This window comes from Daphnia magna, unplaced genomic scaffold, assembly GCF_020631705.1.
Source record: "Daphnia magna isolate NIES unplaced genomic scaffold, ASM2063170v1.1 Dm_contigs096, whole genome shotgun sequence".
Lineage (NCBI taxonomy): Eukaryota > Metazoa > Arthropoda > Branchiopoda > Diplostraca > Daphniidae > Daphnia > Daphnia magna.
In genome coordinates, this window is record NW_025533123.1 from 19,237 (window position 1) to 36,921 (window position 17,685).

Genomic DNA, 17,685 nt, shown 5'->3' on the forward strand with positions numbered 1-17,685 from the left:
ATGGTTAACGCAAACAGAAACGATCCCAACCATTCATTGAGTATTTCTTCTGTCAAAGGAACGGTGGAGTCCTAAAGAAAAATAACAACTTAAATAATTTTTTTTGTGTGTGTGATTCATACGTTTGATTTCCAGCAAGACATGAAACAGCTGCCTCCACATATGGAAAGGAGGTGGGTTAGACCATGATATATATCGGGAGTAGTAACGGCTGCAGAATCAGTTGAGCTACGCGTGTTAAGCTCCAGAGATGGCGTTTGCGGCTGGTTAATTGGAATTTCTGAAGAGAGGGAATGAGAGAAAGAAAGCAAAGATTCAAGGGTTAAGGTAAGGAAAGTAAACGTTTCCGAACTAAACCTTCCTCTTTATCACACGTGTCCATATGGTAGATCACGTGATACAAACTTTTACCCTAAATTTCTCCAACGATGAATTGTTAACGAATATTTCCCAAATGAGCATTGGATTCGTCTCAGTGATACGAATAAAATGTAAATTATTTGATTCGATAAAACCTAAAATATTTGTTAGTTTGGAACTTACCAGCCGCGACGCCATCTCTGGAGCAGAATGAGTGTAGCTCAATTTCTTCCGTGAGAAGAGTACTTCCATTTCTACTCCTGGTAAACTTCATGGTGGTAACCGAAGGGAAAAAATATTTAAAAACATCAACGCCATCTGACGTCTGGAAGAAGCCGTCTGTTTCCGGTTTTATTTACTAAACATTTGTATCCTGTCACTGACAATAGCAGCATAAACTAGATAAATGGCGCCCAATTGTTGTTTCTGGGATTACCAAAAGGGTTGGAGAATGAACACATTACGTTTCTCTCAGTCGTAAAGAAGCACAAAGTTCCCGTCTCCCCCAATTAATTTAGATGCCTTTGTGGCGCAATTGGCTAGCGCGTTCGGCTGTTAACCGGAAGGCTGGTGGTTCGATCCCACCCAGGGGCGTAGCATAGGAGTTTTTACATATTCTTTTTTATCCTCAGAGACTCCTTATGATAGGTTAAGAATCATCTGTATCTTTTCCGTATACATCGTTGCCTAGTCATCAGTGGTGTACAACCATGATAACTCTACAGTTAAACAGATTATGGTTATCTTGATTAGTTATGCTACTTTGCACTCCTTTCATTGATGATGAGTAAACTTGGGACGCGTAAAATAACAAATAAAAGGAATTTTGAATCGTCAAAACAACAAAACTACTCTCAAAACAACATGTGTACTTCATTTTCGGGAGCCTTCTGGTGGTAATCAGCTAGTTATAAACCTTGTGTGGGACCATGTGGAAAATTCACCCGACTCCCCACTTGGCGTGCCCTTTGGTTACTACTCAGACACGCAAATTGCAGTGAAATTGATAAACTTCAAAAACCGACTGTTCTCACCCAGGATCGAACTGAGGACCTTCAGCGTGTGATGCCGACGTGATAACCGCTACACTATGAGAACACGAATTTTACCATAGGATCCTTTTTATAAAATGGTTTTACAACCGAATCTAAGTTAACAATATAAATAACCACATCAGAACTGTATGCAAAGGATGTCTTGTTCCCACCCAGGATCGAACTGAGGACCTTCAGCGTGTTAGGCCGACGTGATAACCACTACACTATGGGAACTGAATTTTACGCATCGATTGAAACCAAGTTTCGATTAAGACCACATGGAATTGAACGCCCAACGTGGGGCTCGAACCCACGACCCTGAGATTAAGAGTCTCATGCTCTACCGACTGAGCTAGCCAGGCACATGTTGATGGTTAACGCAAACAGAAACGATCCCAACCATTCATTGAGTATTTCTTCTGTCAAAGGAACGGTGGAGTCCTAAAGAAAAATAACAACTTAAATAATTTTTTTTGTGTGTGTGATTCATACGTTTGATTTCCAGCAAGACATGAAACAGCTGCCTCCACATATGGAAAGGAGGTGGGTTAGACCATGATATATATCGGGAGTAGTAACGGCTGCAGAATCAGTTGAGCTACGCGTGTTAAGCTCCAGAGATGGCGTTTGCGGCTGGTTAATTGGAATTTCTGAAGAGAGGGAATGAGAGAAAGAAAGCAAAGATTCAAGGGTTAAGGTAAGGAAAGTAAACGTTTCCGAACTAAACCTTCCTCTTTATCACACGTGTCCATAAGGTAGATCACGTGATACAAACTTTTACCCTAAATTTCTCCAACGATGAATTGTTAACGAATATTTCCCAAATGAGCATTGGATTCGTCTCAGTGATACGAATAAAATGTAAATTATTTGATTCGATAAAACCTAAAATATTTGTTAGTTTGGAACTTACCAGCCACGACGCCATCTCTGGAGCAGAACGAGTGTAGCTCAATTTCTTCCGTGAGAAGAGTACTTCCATTTCTACTCCTGGTAAACTTGGTGGTGGTAGCCTTTGAGAAAGCCGAAAGGAACGCTATCCCTGCATGTTGGAAAAGGAACACATTTTTCTTTCCCCATTCCCTTCCTCCAAGGGGACCCCCAGAAACCTTTTAGGAAAAAAAAAGGGGGGGGGGGGGGGAAAAATATTTTATTTTTAAGAGAAAAATTTAAAAACCCCATTTTTTTTTTTTTTTGAGAGAAATAAAGACTTTAAGGAATGCATCCTTTTATTGATATGTTCATTCGCACAACACTAAGAGTTTTTCTCCGGATGGGCATAACATGTGTAATTGGGTGTTTAAAATTCTATCGATCGAAAAGTTAATTTTTAAAAGCCACTGGCGTAAACGCTCACACTTGAAGGATGGGCAAATTGGGGCAAAATTTGCTTCAAAAAACGCTTTCTTAATAGAGAAGGCTATTTGGTAAAGAAGGGAAAAAATATTTAAAAACATCAGCGCCATCTGACGTCTGGAAGAAGCCGTCTGTTTCCGGTTTTATTTACTAAACATTTGTATCCTGTCACTGACAGTAGCAGCATAAACTAGATAAATGGTGCCCAATTGTTGTTTCTGGGATTACCAAAAGGGTTGGAGAATGAACACATTACGTTTCTCTCAGTCGTAAAGAAGCACAAAGTTTCCGTTTTCCCCAATTAATTTAGATGGCTTTGTGGCGCAATTGGCTAGCGCGTTCGGCTGTTAACCGGAAGGCTGGTGGTTCCATACCACCCAGGGGCGTAGCATAGGAGTTTTTACATATTCTTTTTATCCTCAGAGACTCCTTATGATAGGTTAAGAATTATCTGTATCTTTTCCGTATACATCGTTGCCTAGTCATCAGTGGTGTACAACCATGATAACTCTACAGTTAAACAGATTATGGTTATCTTGATTAGTTATGCTACTTTGCACTCCTTTCATTGATGATGAGTAAACTTGGGACGCGTAAAATAACAAATTAAAGGAATTTTGAATCGTCAAAACAACAAAACTACTCTCAAAACAACATGTGTACTTCATTTTCGGGAGCCTTCTGGTGGTAATCAGCTAGTTATAAAGCCTTGTGTGGGACCATATGGAAAATTCACCCGACTCCCCACTTGGCGTGCCCTTTGGTTACTACTCAGACACGCAGATTGCAGTGAAATTGATAAACTTCAAAAACCGACTGTTCTCACCCAGGATCGAACTGAGGACCTTCAGCGTGTGAGGCTGACGTGATAACCGCTACACTATAAGAACACGAATTTTACCATAGGATCCTTTTTATAAAATGGTTTTACAACCGAATCTAAGTTAACAATATAAATAACCACATCAGAACTGTATGCAAAGGATGTCTTGTTCCCACCCAGGATCGAACTGAGGACCTTCAGCGTGTTAGGCCGACGTGATAACCACTACACTATGGGAACTGAATTTTACGCATCGATTGAAACCAAGTTTCGATTAAGACCACATGGAATTGAACGCCCAACGTGGGGCTCGAACCCACGACCCTGAGATTAAGAGTCTCATGCTCTACCGACTGAGCTAGCCAGGCACATGTTCATGGTTAACGCAAACAGAAACGATCCCAACCATTCATTGAGTATTTCTTCTGTCAAAGGAATGGTGGAGTCCTAAAGAAAAATAACAACTTAAATAATTTTTTTTGTTGTGTGTGATTCATACGTTTGATTTCCAGCAAGACATGAAACAGCTGCCTCCACATATGGAAAGGAGGTGGGTTAGACCATGATATATATCGGGAGTAGTAACGGCTGCAGAATCAGTTGAGCTACGCGTGTTAAGCTCCAGAGATGGCGTTTGCGGCTGGTTAATTGGAATTTCTGAAGAGAGGGAATGAGAGAAAGAAAGCAAAGATTCAAGGGTTAAGGTAATGAAAGTAAACGTTTCCGAACTAGCCCTTCCTCTTTATCACACGTGTCCATAAGGTAGATCACGTGATACAAACTTTTACCCTAAATTTCTCCAACGATGAATTGTTAAACGAATATTTCCCAAATGAGCATTGGATTCGTCTCAGTGATACGAATAAAATGTAAATTATTTGATTCGATAAAACCTAAAATATTTGTTAGTTTGGAACTTACCAGCCACGACGCCATCTCTGGAGCAGAATGAGTGTAGCTCAATTTCTTCCGTGAGAAGAGTACTTCCATTTCTACTCCTGGTAAACTTCATGGTGGTACCGAAGGGAAAAAATATTTAAAAACATCAGCGCCATCTGACGTCTGGAAGAAGCCGTCTGTTTCCGGTTTTATTTACTAAACATTTGTATCCTGTCACTGACAGTAGCAGCATAAACTAGATAAATGGTGCCCAATTGTTGTTTCTGGGATTACCAAAAGGGTTGGAGAATGAACACATTACGTTTCTCTCAGTCGTAAAGAAGCACAAAGTTCCCGTCTCCCCCAATTAATTCAGATGCCTTTGTGGCGCAATTGGCTAGCGCGTTCGGCTGTTAACCGGAAGGCTGGTGGTTCGATCCCACCCAGGGGCGTAGCATAGGAGTTTTTACATATTCTTTTTTATCCTCAGAGACTCCTTATGATAGGTTAAGAATCATCTGTATCTTTTCCGTATACATCGTTGCCTAGTCATCAGTGGTGTACAACCATGATAACTCTACAGTTAAACAGATTATGGTTATCTTTATTAGTTATGCTACTTTGCACTCCTTTCATTGATGATGAGTAAACTTGGGACGCGTAAAATAGCAAATTAAAGGAATTTTGAATCGTCAAAACAACAAAACTACTCTAAAAACAACATGTGTACTTCATTTTCGGGAGTCTTCTGGTGGTAATCAGCTAGTTAAAAACCTTGTGCGGGACCATATGGAAAATTCACCCGACTCCCCACTTGGCGTGCCCTTTGGTTACTACTCAGACACGCAGATTGCAGTGAAATTGATAAACTTCAAAAACCGACTGTTCTCACCCAGGATCGAACTGAGGACCTTCAGCGTGTGAGGCCGACGTGATAACCGCTACACTATGAGAACACGAATTTTACCATAGGATCCTTTTTATAAAAGGGTTTTACAACCGAATCTAAGTTAACAATATAAATAACCACATCAGAAATGTATGCAAAGGATGTCTTGTTCCCACCCAGGATCGAACTGAGGACCTTCAGCGTGTTAGGCCGACGTGATAACCACTACACTATGGGAACTGAATTACACGCATTGATTGAAACCAAGTTTCGATTAAGACCACATGGAATTGAACGCCCAACGTGGGGCTCGAACCCACGACCCTGAGATTAAGAGTCTCATGCTCTACCGACTGAGCTAGCCAGGCACATGTTAATGGTTAACGCAAACAAAAACGATCCCAACAATCCATTGAGTATTTCTTCTGTCAAAGGAATGGTGGAGTCCTAAAGAAAAATAACAACTTAAATAAATTTTTTTTGTGTGTGATTCATACGTTTGATTCCCAGCAAGACATGAAACAGCTGCCTCCACATATGGAAAGGAGGTGGGTTAGACCATGATGTATATCGGGAGTAGTAACGGCTGCAGAATCAGTTGAGCTACGCGTGTTAAGCTCCAGAGATGGCGTTTGCGGCTGGTTAATTGGAATTTCTGAAGAGAGGGAATGAGAGAAAGAAAGCAAAGATTCAAGGGTTAAGGTAATGGAAAGTAAACGTTTCCGAACTAGCCCTTCCTCTTTATCACACGTGTCCATAAGGTAGATCACGTGATACAAACTTTTACCCTAAATTTCTCCAACGATGAATTGTAAACGAATATTTCCCAAATGAGCATTGGATTCGTCTCAGTGATACGAATAAAATGTAAATTATTTGATTCGATCAAACCTAAAATATTTGTTAGTTTGGAACTTACCAGCCACGACGCCATCTCTGGAGCAGAACGAGTGTAGCTCAATTTCTTCCGTGAGAAGAGTACTTCCATTTCTACTCCTGGTAAACTTGATGGTGGTAACGAAGGGAAAAAATATTTAAAAACATCAGCGCCATCTGACGTCTGGAAGAAGCCGTCTGTTTCCGGTTTTATTTACTAAACATTTGTATCCTGTCACTGACAGTAGCAGCATAAACTAGATAAATGGTGCCCAATTGTTGTTTCTGGGATTACCAAAAGGGTTGGAGAATGAACACATTACGTTTCTCTCAGTCGTAAAGAAGCACAAAGTTTCCCGTTTCCCCCAATTAATTCAGATGCCTTTGTGGAGCAATTGGCTAGCGCGTTCGGCTGTTAACCGGAAGGCTGGTGGTTCGATCCCACCCAGGGGCGTAGCATAGGAGTTTTTACATATTCTTTTTTATCCTTAGAGACTCCTTATGATAGGTTAAGAATCATCTGTATCTTTTCCGTATACATCGTTGCCTAGTCATCAGTGGTGTACAACCATGATAACTCTACAGTTAAACAGATTATGGTTATCTTTATTAGTTATGCTACTGTAAAGCATCCTCCCTCTCGGGTGGATGACTTTACGGATTAAGACAAATATATGAATACGGAACTCGGAGACGTTTACCCACAATGATGACAGTGTATTATTAGACTAGGGCCATAAGAATTACACGGGAAAGAACATACAATATAACAAGAAAGGGAATAACGAGCCAAACCATAATTACCAACAGAATAAGTGCAATTTGGAAGCTTACCGATGTAGCGCGAGCGTTACGGAGCGCACGTTGGTAAAACGATACGAAGTGGCTCGTGGTAGCGGAGCGGAACACGGCGAAAACAGACACGAAATGGACACGATTGGAAATACAATTCAGATAGGCACTTACGGAAACAGGTAGTCAGAGAAACACTTGAAGAGAAAACACTAAGGCAAGTTAGATGTCGAACTAGTGTTGTTGAAGGCAACTGAACATTTAGCGAGCTGCTAGCTGTCTGATCTTTCTTAGATTTTGGGTTCACCAAGAAACTTCGCATCTCGTCAAAGTGGCGTGATGCTGTTGACGTGTCGCTATGTCGCGCGTGCAGCCAATCAGAAGGTGTTTGTTTAATGGCTTGATTGGCGTCGCGCGTGCGACCAATCAAACGGATGTTTATTTAATGGCGTGATAATGCGTCGCACGTGTGACCAATCACGGAAGTTTGTTTAGTGGCGTGATAATGCGTCGCACGTGTGAGTCAGACAGCAGGTGTTCAATTAGGTCAACGCTAAGATGTCTATGACAAATGGTTACTATGCGGATTACAATAATCGAGTAATATGCAAAAGAAGAGTAAATGCAAGAGAGTAAAATGTAGACATAATTATATACCAAGGGAGAGTAAACATAATATAATAAGAATGTGGGTGTCATAATTAAATGTATTTGTAGGCCTTCGTTACATCGCTCCCGGCGGTGCGAGATTACGTCCCGTAATCAAACTGGATGCATGGCGGTGCGGTTGGTGGTTGTTGAACGAGCCTCTTCTATTGGATAGCCGCAAAATTTTCTTATGAATCGAAAGATACCCAACCAGCAGCAGATACGTAAGATGACTAGGCCGAGAATACAGAATATGCTGATGAAGAACCACATTTTAATGGTCTCCCACCAGCTGGTATAATGTATTACTCCAGCGGCTGTCACTAACACACTTGATGCGCTGGGCTGGTGATTTAACGAAAATTCGGTCGGTGGATGTTCATTCATGGCGGCTACTATATCAGCCATGACATTCATGTGGTTAAGTAGGTTGTCGTTGTAAGCAGGGTTAGTACGATGTTCATAATCGAAGAATTTTACGTCGTCGTAACGGAAGGAATGTGCCAGCGTTTGTTCCGGCAATACCACGTTAGCGTCAACTCTTTTCCAGGTGTTGTTGCGAAAAGCGTAAGGCTTATCGTTGAAGTTAACGAACCCGTTGGTCCAATAGCATGGGGAATATTTAACTAATTCCCAGCCATCGAGATTAATGGTATAATTGTTGAATTTTGGCTGTGGTCCGCATGACGTAATTACAGTTTCAAATGTGACGTTCACTGAGTTACACTTAACCACAACAGCAGTTTGTCCGAAGGCTTGTAATTTCGTGCACTGTGGTAATTTTAAATGTGAAGCGGCAAGCCAACCGTTATACTGAGCGGCTGCAATTGCTCTTTCATGTTTTGCTTTCCGGGCATCACATTCTAACCTTTGAATCATACGCACTAATTCATTTTCACGATCGGTAACACGGTCTTGAATATATTGTTGATTTGCCGCTTTGTCTAACTCTTCAGCGCTAGATGGCGCGGGAGTCTCTACGGTGATTGGCGGAAATTTTTCCATGATGGCCGCCGTTACCAGGGACAATTTTGATTGGCCGACGATGTTAAAGGCTGTAGTACGGTTGGAGCAGTGTTGTTGAGTTGGAACGCAAGGTGGCTGAGGAGTTAAATGGAAATCCAGTTGGCGGCGGTCATCCAAAAGACGAAAATATTTTTCATCTCCCAAATTCTTCGTTAGTGAGCCGGTTCCAGATTCAACAATTCGCATTGTATGTTGGGATTTTTGCGTGTACGTTTTGTCCCAGACAAGTGTAAGGTGATTGTGGGATAAGCTACCAGATTTTGCGGAAGCTTTTCCGATAGGTGTCGAAAAATCTTCATCTTCCATTTGTTGATAAAGCTGAACTTGTTCGAGCACACAATTCAGAATTTCCGAATCGATTGTTTGTAACCAGTATCCGACAATTTCCGGATCACGTCCAAAAACATATTTGTTGTCCGATAAAGTCATATGATGTTCACCACACCTTTTATTGTTTATCATGTCGTAGCACTCGGTTGGCGTCGTATCAATAGAAATTTTGTCCGGCACGATCACTAATTGGCCGAAAAAGGTCTTCGTAATACGGCGAATGTTTATCCACTGCGCGCAAATAAAACCGGGAAATTTCACCGCGGAACGTTCATCACTGTAAACGGTGTATTTCACTTGCACGGTATCGGTATTGTTTGTTTCCGGTTTGCAGTTTGAATCGGAAAATTGAATAATTCCCATATTCTTCGGTTCAGCGCAATCGCACACAGTTGTTTGGAATGCGCGCGCGCGTAGGTAGAGACACAGCAGTAGCAATAGTAACGGCATTGACGACATTACTACATGTAAAAATATACGGTAAATGACATAACAAAACAAAATGAACAGTATACTGGCCAACTTAGTCTAAGTCATCATGTGGGTTTACTAAGCTAAGATAATCAAATATGAAAAAGAAATAATGGAAGTAAACGTCAAAGTAAAAGAGAGAAAACAGCAAGAAAAAAATTCTGACGGCTTTTGAAAGGTCAACGATTTCCCGTCGGCTTTTCATCGGCAACGCCACGGCAAAATAATAGCAAAATAGGGGGTGTCGTAATATAACCGTTTTTTATGGTAGAAGGACACAATATTTTTCGAATAAATTTATATCGTTGGAACGAGGGGAAAGTGAGCTTAATTATCAAAAAGAAAGAATTGAAAAATATTGAATCATGTGGAAATGCTGACGAGAAAGAAACGTTTCAAAGTTTTACGGCGGAAAAATTTTTTCTGCCGTGGAAGGTCACGCGCATCTCTCGTTTTTTTTCTAAGTCCAATGCAGGGGAAAAGTACAAATGGGGGGAAGAAGCGGAGGGGAATAAAAATGGAATAGGGGGAGTAGAGAAAGTAGCCTTCGGCAAAAAGGGAACTTAGAATATTTTCAATATTGCTGCGGCGGGGAAGCTGCAGTAGGGAAACGAAAGGGAAAGTGAAAAACTTAGCGTATGTTGGGGTGTGTAAGAATGGAATGCGCTAGCGGTGGCGCTGTTTTATGTGTAGTGTATATGGGGAAAGTCTTTGCAGTGATAGTAAAGCTATAGAAAATCATGAAAGGGAAGTGATATATAGTGGGACTTAGAAAAATTTCAGCTGTTTCGTTCGTGTACGGATTTCTTAGAGAAGTGGGAGTTGTTAAATTGAAATGGCATACATTACTATCAAAATTTTACTTATTATTTTTTTCTTTACTTCACTTTTACCATTTCCAATGTAGTATTGCTACTGAATAATTGTAACAGATGGACTTCTAATAAATTCTACTATTTCTTTCAAGTTTTTTTCGATAAATGTCTGCTACTTCTATCGTAAAAGACTGAAATATGGGAAGTTTTGCAATTTATGGGCCTACTCAGAGAGGGAACAACTTAAATGCAAATATTTCAAAGAACACAGAGGCAAAAAGAAATAACAAATTATTTTATACTTGTTGGACACGACATTGCTTTATGGTATCCCAACGTATGGAAAGTATGTAAGAAGTTCAATCGTCTAAAGAGGTAATTTTCTTTTCCTCTATTTTTCTTTTTTTTTTTTTTTTTTTGAGAGAACTCATGTAAGTTTGTTTTTGTGTTTGTTTGTTTGTTTGTTTTTTTTCTTGTTTTTGTTTCCTTTTTTTTTTCAAGAAATTATTGTTCTCATTTTTCTTTGTTTGTTTGTTTTTTTTTTTTTTCAGAGTTCTTCTGTTTCTTTTTTTTTTTATACCTTTCCTTTGTTTTATTTTATTTTTTATTTTTCTCTACTATTAAGGGAGAGACTTACTTCTCTCTCTCACTTCTTATGTTTTTTGTTTTTTTTTTTTTTGAGATACCATAAAACAACCAATGTATTTCTATTTTATTACTACAAAGGGTACAACAAAAAAAAGAAAATCACGACGGCGATGTCATTGTTGTGGCCGCCGGTTGGTGGCCTGCGACGACTCGTCGTCTGGTAGTGCTGCTCGGCGCCATCGTCGGATCAGCAGGTCGATCCTTCTGTGTCGCCAATGCAGGAACTCCCGAGAATCGGTGCTGGGCGCTGGTGAATCCCGGTCGATGTCTGGTTGATGTTGAAGTTCGTACGGTGATACGGCAGGTGTTGATGCTGGCATCCCAGCTCTTGCCCCGGGGATGGTGATTACGAGGATGTCTCGTCCGCTTCCGTCCAATAAAGTCATTCGACCATTCCATCAGTAAAGCGAATTGGTTTTCTTCGATTTCTTTGCGGGCGTCGTCCGGTAGCATTTTGGTGTTCCGGCTTTTCTACTGACAAATCGTCCTTGGACTCTGTTGGTGGATTTTCGGACTCGTTAGTGTCGCGTGTGGAGTTGTCATCGGAAATTGGAGTGGAATGACGCTGACTTGTAGCATCGGCGCATATTTCAGCGGATGGCAACTGATTTTCTGTATTTTGATGAGATGAAACGGCGACGTCCTCTTGGCTTAACTTTCGTTGACCCATTTCTTGAGTCGGAAAATTAGTGTCAAATGGAAGGGCGTCACTGTCCAAGGTATCGTCTGGATTGTCACTGTCGGGTCCGATTTCATTTTCGAAAATATCGGTAGTCTGAGTTGCAATCGATTTGCGGAATCGATTTTCAAAATCCGATGAGTTTTCAATGGATGGACAATCTTCAGTCTTCCAAAGCATTGTTTCGTACAAAGGTTTCAAACGATTGACGTGGGTACGTTGGCATACATAGGAATTATCGGCTATATCTACTGTATTATTGGTATGTACTTTTACAACTCTATAAGGACCTTTATATTTCGAAGTGAATTTCCTACTGTCACCTTCTTTAACTACACGAATATCTAATAAAACTCTATCTCCTACGACATATTTTCTTTCTTTCGCACGTTTATTATATTGTTCACGCTGACGATTCCGTGCTTTCTCGCTTTCTTCACGGACTCGCTGAAAGCTATAGCGCAATCGATCAGCTAAATTTCCTACATAGTCGGATACAGATTTAAAAGTTTGAGGGACAGCGTCTAAAAATTCATTAATGGGAAGATTAGGGTCTCTACCGTGAACTAAATAATAAGGGGTTTCAAGTGTCGAAGAGTGAACTGAACTACGATAAGCGAATAAAACATCGTCTAACATATTTTCCCAATTTGAATGTTCTCCGTCTTTCAATTCTTTTCTTAACATCGCGGTTAGTGTCCGATTAAACCTTTCTGTCTCGCCATTACTAGCGGGATTGTAGGCCGTTGTCAATCTTTGGTCAATTTTTAATTTCTTACAAAAATAACGGAACAATTTCGAGGTGAAATTCGTTCCACGATCGGAAATAATGGCTTTAGGCATACCATGTCTTACAATTATTGTTTTATATACACATTCTGCCGTGGTTTGGGCAGTTTGGTCTTTTAGAGCAACTGCTTCCACCCAGCGACTAAAATAATCAGTAATAACTAAAATATAACTATTCCCATTAGGCGAAGCGGGAGTAATAGGGCCTAAAAAGTCCATGCCAATTACTTGGAAAGGGGCTTTAGCAATTTCATGGGGGTGCAAAAGTGCTCTATATGTGGAAGAAGTGTTAGCTATACAAGTTTCACAAGCTTGACAATATTCTAAAATATCTTTTCTCATTGTAGGCCAATAATAATGATTTTTGACCTTCAAATACGTTTTATAAAAAGCTAAATGTCCACCCATCGGTGCGTCATGTAATTCTTTTAAGACTAAATGGCGAAGCGATAAGGGTAACACTACTTGACAATTAATTTCGTTACGCTTACTATTTTTGGAAGGCACTTCGTGGCGATAAAGTGTACCTTCTATAATTTCAAAATATTCGATTTCTTTAGCCCATTCAGGTTTAGATTGGCTATTTTCCCCATTGAGTTCTCCTTTCTCTAAATAATTTCTAATGGCTACACAAAGGTCGTCTTCTAGCTGTTTTTCACAAATTAACTTAATATTATTTGGTACCGGCTGAATACTAGCTACTTTCAATCGTGATAAACAATCAGCATTTTGATGAATACGTCCAGGCCTATACTTTAATTCATAATTTGTAGCAGCTAATAGTATAGCCCATCTACCTAACCTACCGTTATTATCTTTCTGATTTTTCAGCCATTGCAAAGGACGATGGTCACTAATAATTTCAAAGGGTTTATCTAAGAGATAATGTCGGAAATGTTTAATTGCATCAATTACGGCTAATGCTTCTTTTTCAGTTGTACTGTATTTCATTTCGGCCTTGGTCAATTGTCTACTAGAGTAGGCTATTGGATGTTCTTGCCCATGCTGCATTTGAGACAGCACGGCTCCTATTCCATAATCGCATGCGTCAGTAAAAAGCAAAAATTTTTCGTTAAAATTTGGATAAGCGAGGACTGGGGAGTTACCAGAGAAGTGCGCAATTTCTCAAAGGCAACCTGTTCCTCCGTTCCCCAGGCAAAAGGTTTTCTACTTAGATCTTTATGCGTTAATCGAGTTAACGGCTTAGCTATTGAACCGAAATTTTTAATAAATCTTCTATAATATCCAGCAAGCCCAAGAAATGATCTCACTTCGTCAACAGAAGTTGGCGTTTTGTAATTCCTATCTTATCAATTTTAGCAGGATCGGGTTTAATACCGTCCGTTGAAATGACATGACCTAAATAATTTACGGAACGTTTAATAAACTGACATTTGTTAAGTTTCAATTTTAAATTTGCTTCTTTTAATAGGGTAAAAATTTCTCTGATATCTCGTAAGTGATTTTCAAAAGTGTCTGAAAAAATTATGACATCATCCAAATATACTAATGCTTTACTTCCTAAGACGTCTCTTAGTACATAATTCATTAATCGTTGAAAAGTGGCTGGTGCATTACACAAACCGAATGCCATTCTTTTAAATTCGTAAAGATTATTTTCTACAACAAAAGCGGTTTTTTCAATATCTGGATCATGAACTTGAATTTGCCAATAGCCGGAAGCTAAATCGAGAGTTGTGAAGAATTTTTTTCCGTATAATTTATCTAAAGTTTCGTCAATTCTTGGCATGGGAAAAGAATCTTTCTTTGTAATACCATTTAATTTCCTATAATCGACGCAAAATCTTATTTCTCCATTCTTTTTCTCTACTAATACCACGGGTGAAGCCCATGGGGACTGCGAATATCGAATTACATTTGCTTGAAGCATTTCTTGCACTTTGTCTTCTAATAATTTCCTTTGGTTATTCGTTACTCTATATGGGCGTTGTCGAATGGGGCCTCGTCCTTGGGTATCGATTGTGTGTTTAATAAGGTTAGTATTCCCTAGTTCGGAATCTTTTGAAGCAAACAAGTCGTGGAAGTCATTTAGTAATTTAGAGAGCGGTGCTTGAAATTCAGTGTCGACTTCTGAAATTACAATAGGCTCAGTTATTTCGTTAGGCTTAGCTTCCCGTTGATCTAAAGCTATTTTTCCGATGACATGATGAATAATTTCGATTACGCCTAATTTGGTGTTTCTTGGGATTTTGACTTGATTTAACGAATGGTTTTCAACTACAATATTATACGTTCCATCTCCCGATACTTTTCCGATAAATTCTTCAATATAAACTCCTGCCGGCAAATTTTCTACTGGTGTAAATATAAATGCGGTGTTAGGGGAAACATACGGAAATGAACCCTTTAGCTGGCCTACAATTACGAGCGACGTCTGACGAGATAGCGTCGTCTTTTTGACCGTCGTAACTGCCATTTCCGGTACCCTAAAAACAGAAGATGAGCCTTGCCCATCTCTAGCTAGATAAATGCTCTTAGTTTCTCCATCAAGCTTAAATGCGTGTTTCTGAATTGCGTCCCATCCAAGGATACAATCTTCAGAAATCCCATTTGTAATAATAAATTCTTGTTGTAAAATTGACTCTCCGTATCCAACGGGCAAAGTCACTTTTCCCAACGTATGTAACTTTTTCTCCCCTACGTCATATAAATCGAAATCAAGCTGACTGCTGATCACCTGACCTCTAGGGGGCAACTTTTTAAATAATCTCTCGTGAATAATACTTTTAGACGCGCCTGTATCAAATAATGCTTGTAACGGGACCTGGAAAATTTTTAATGGAATTCTTGGAGTTGATTCATTCGTAATGGTTGTTAATTTCGCGACTTGTCGGGATTTAAAATGAGGCTCTACATCAACTGACCCGAAGCTACAGTTGATCCCTACTGGTTTCCCTGGTTTTGAGGGGAACCTGGTATGTTAGGCCTATTGGTGCTTCTGAACTTAGGGCAATTATTAGATTTATGGCCGATGTCCCGGCAAGAATAACATATAGGCGGCTGAGCTTGTTCTAGTCCTTGACGTTGATAACGGCGACAATCTGCCTGAATATGACCGCGATAGCCACAAAAATTGCAAATTATCGACAGCTGTGTAGGCCTATTGTTGGTGTCGTTAGATGATCTCGGAAACGATGGTGTAGCGTTTGTAGGCCTATTCTGTGTGTTTGAGAATTGTCGATTGCCACTATTGTTAGGGAAGCGCGGCGGAAACGGTCTACCATTACTATACTGGTTAACAGTAGGCGTTTGAAAAGAAACTTGCTTCCTGTATGCTGCGTTTGCCGGATAAGAGACGTCGTTTTTATTTAGTTGAAGTTTTTTCACGGTTTGCATAAGCTCATTAAGTACGTCTTTAATTTCTTCGCTTTCTGTTTTCTTTTCCACGACAGGTTTATCCCCGTGGCGAATATTGGCAACTGCCTTATTCACAGCTTCTTTTTGGTCTATTATCATCTGCTTAATTTCTTTTAACTCTGCACTGCTGGTGTCTTGTGACCCGTCTATGGATCGAATAAACTCCTGTTTTTCGCGATCGGTTTCCAACGCTTCTAGTCTGAGGGCATACACCCGTGTTGCTGCAACCAGTTCGTTAAAATCTTTAAATTCCTTATATTTGACTTTTGTCTGCAATTTGGAGTCTAATCCCTCAATAAATTTTTGCATGAGAATAACTGCAAACGATTTTTCGGAATGACCTACGGGATACGCGCGTTTAAAAATTTCCTGTATACGTAGCGCGTAATCGACAACTTTTTCACCTGGCTTACGTTTGGCTTTGTTAAACTTTTGAAGATATAAATCAACATTTTCATCGCCATGAAAATGGTCAAGCAATGCTTCTTTAATTGACTCATAATCATGCGGATGTTCCTTTAAAATTGCCTGAATGACGGAAAAAGCTCTGTCCGTTAATTTAGCACGTAACATCTGAATCGTTTTTTCTTCTGACCATCCCGACCCATCTACTATACTTTCAAATGATTCTAACCAAGAGTCAAAACGAGTAATCGGGCTTCCGGTGAAAGAAGGAAGTAATTGTAACCGGGAGAAAGTATGCTGGTTATTTTGAAAATCGTCCAAATCTCTGACTGTTGCTGCTCTGGTGGGGGAAGTACAGTAGGCCATGTTGTTGTTTTGAACTGGCAATCGAAATCCTAAATTTCCCTGTTGCGAAGTCTGAGACTGTGCTGGAACGCTGCTCGTAGGCGATCGAGGTTCGCAACAACGTCTGCTGTGCTCCTGGGTGGTGTAATCAGTATGCGCGGGCGCTGGGTCGAATATCGACGACGGGCGAAGCGAATAGGGCGGTGGACGGTGTGTCGCACTGGTGTCGGTGGTTGAGGGGTTCTCTCCTCTTGATGGTGTGCTGGTTGTTGGGCCACGGGTTGTTGAGGTACGTCCTCCGCCGTATGGGACGGTAGGAACCGTTGCAATCGGACCTTGACTTGGGAGAGTGTTTGTTTGATCTCCTCTGCCAGCTGCACGTTGTTCGGGTTGACCGCTCCCGGGAAGTTGTCCAATTTCCTCAGCAACGAGTTGATTTCCGGAACTAGCGGTTCCAGCGGAGTCAGCAGGCGTAGCTCCCGCAGGTAGAAGATTAAGTTGCGGACGTCTATCAGGAACGACTGTTGATGGGTCAGTAGCTGCACTTCCAAGTGGGAGGATAACTCTCTCACTTCGTACGTTAGATGTAGGTAGCGTATTTCTCGGTGTCTGATTGAAGTTCCACAATTCTGAAAAGAGGCTAGGACTGTCTCGTGTTTCTGCGGTGTCACGCCTTGCAGTTCCGTGATGCAGTAAATTTGACTCAGCAGAAATGTTAGGAATTGTCTCGCATGTGATATGAAGATCGATGTCAGCACGGACGCTTGGGCTTCCGATTGGGTTGTTTTCTTCACCTGTGCGTGTAGTTTCACCTGTAGGATCGACGTCAGATGTCTCAGCAGAATCGTTGGTTCTGTCCACACCGTCGTTGGATTCGTTTCGGGTAAATAGTGGTTCGATAGACGGATGTCTCGAATCAACCAAATTAGCTGTACCCAGGTCTTCGGATCGGTCGACTGAAGGTCCGCTTCTCTCTCCTTCAGGCTCTTGATCGCAAGGATAAGGTACGGAATCTGGCTCGTTTTGGGCTGGAATATCTTCTGTTGATTGCTCTTGATTTTGTTGAATAGATGTCGTAGGCTCAGGTTCAGTTGATTTTCCATTCGGGGAGTTCCTCGTGAAAAACCCTAACACTGTTT

At 40.7% G+C, this 17,685-nt stretch overlaps 2 protein-coding genes and 10 non-coding genes across 12 annotated transcripts; 2 read left to right on the forward strand and 10 right to left on the reverse strand.

The window, feature by feature from the left end:
- The first annotated feature begins 880 nt into the window (after positions 1-880).
- On the forward strand, positions 881-954 carry Trnan-guu. The gene has a single exon. It is a non-coding gene; the product is annotated as a tRNA-Asn (tRNA).
- A 604-nt stretch (positions 955-1,558) lies between these two features.
- On the reverse strand, positions 1,559-1,631 carry Trnav-aac. The gene has a single exon. It is a non-coding gene; the product is annotated as a tRNA-Val (tRNA).
- A 55-nt stretch (positions 1,632-1,686) lies between these two features.
- Trnak-cuu lies at positions 1,687-1,759 on the reverse strand. Its single transcript has one exon. It is a non-coding gene; the product is annotated as a tRNA-Lys (tRNA).
- Positions 1,760-3,570: 1,811 nt separating this feature from the next.
- Trnav-cac lies at positions 3,571-3,643 on the reverse strand. The gene has a single exon. It is a non-coding gene; the product is annotated as a tRNA-Val (tRNA).
- Positions 3,644-3,743: 100 nt separating this feature from the next.
- Trnav-aac lies at positions 3,744-3,816 on the reverse strand. The gene has a single exon. It is a non-coding gene; the product is annotated as a tRNA-Val (tRNA).
- Positions 3,817-3,871: 55 nt separating this feature from the next.
- Trnak-cuu lies at positions 3,872-3,944 on the reverse strand. The gene has a single exon. It is a non-coding gene; the product is annotated as a tRNA-Lys (tRNA).
- Positions 3,945-4,833: 889 nt separating this feature from the next.
- On the forward strand, positions 4,834-4,907 carry Trnan-guu. Its single transcript has one exon. It is a non-coding gene; the product is annotated as a tRNA-Asn (tRNA).
- A 431-nt stretch (positions 4,908-5,338) lies between these two features.
- Trnav-cac lies at positions 5,339-5,411 on the reverse strand. The gene has a single exon. It is a non-coding gene; the product is annotated as a tRNA-Val (tRNA).
- A 100-nt stretch (positions 5,412-5,511) lies between these two features.
- Trnav-aac lies at positions 5,512-5,584 on the reverse strand. The gene has a single exon. It is a non-coding gene; the product is annotated as a tRNA-Val (tRNA).
- Positions 5,585-5,639: 55 nt separating this feature from the next.
- Trnak-cuu lies at positions 5,640-5,712 on the reverse strand. The gene has a single exon. It is a non-coding gene; the product is annotated as a tRNA-Lys (tRNA).
- Positions 5,713-7,684: 1,972 nt separating this feature from the next.
- Positions 7,685-8,873, reverse strand: LOC123477580. Its single transcript, XM_045180967.1, has one exon. It carries the CDS (start codon positions 8,870-8,872, stop codon positions 7,775-7,777), a length of 1,098 nt encoding a protein of 365 aa, XP_045036902.1. The 5' UTR covers position 8,873; the 3' UTR covers positions 7,685-7,774.
- Positions 8,874-15,450: 6,577 nt separating this feature from the next.
- LOC123477593 (paraneoplastic antigen-like protein 5) lies at positions 15,451-16,567 on the reverse strand. Its single transcript, XM_045180987.1, has 2 exons — positions 15,915-16,567; positions 15,451-15,484 (listed from the first exon to the last, which is right to left on the reverse strand). Exons 1-2 carry the CDS (start codon positions 16,565-16,567, stop codon positions 15,451-15,453), a joined length of 687 nt encoding a protein of 228 aa, XP_045036922.1.
- Positions 16,568-17,685: the final 1,118 nt, after the last annotated feature.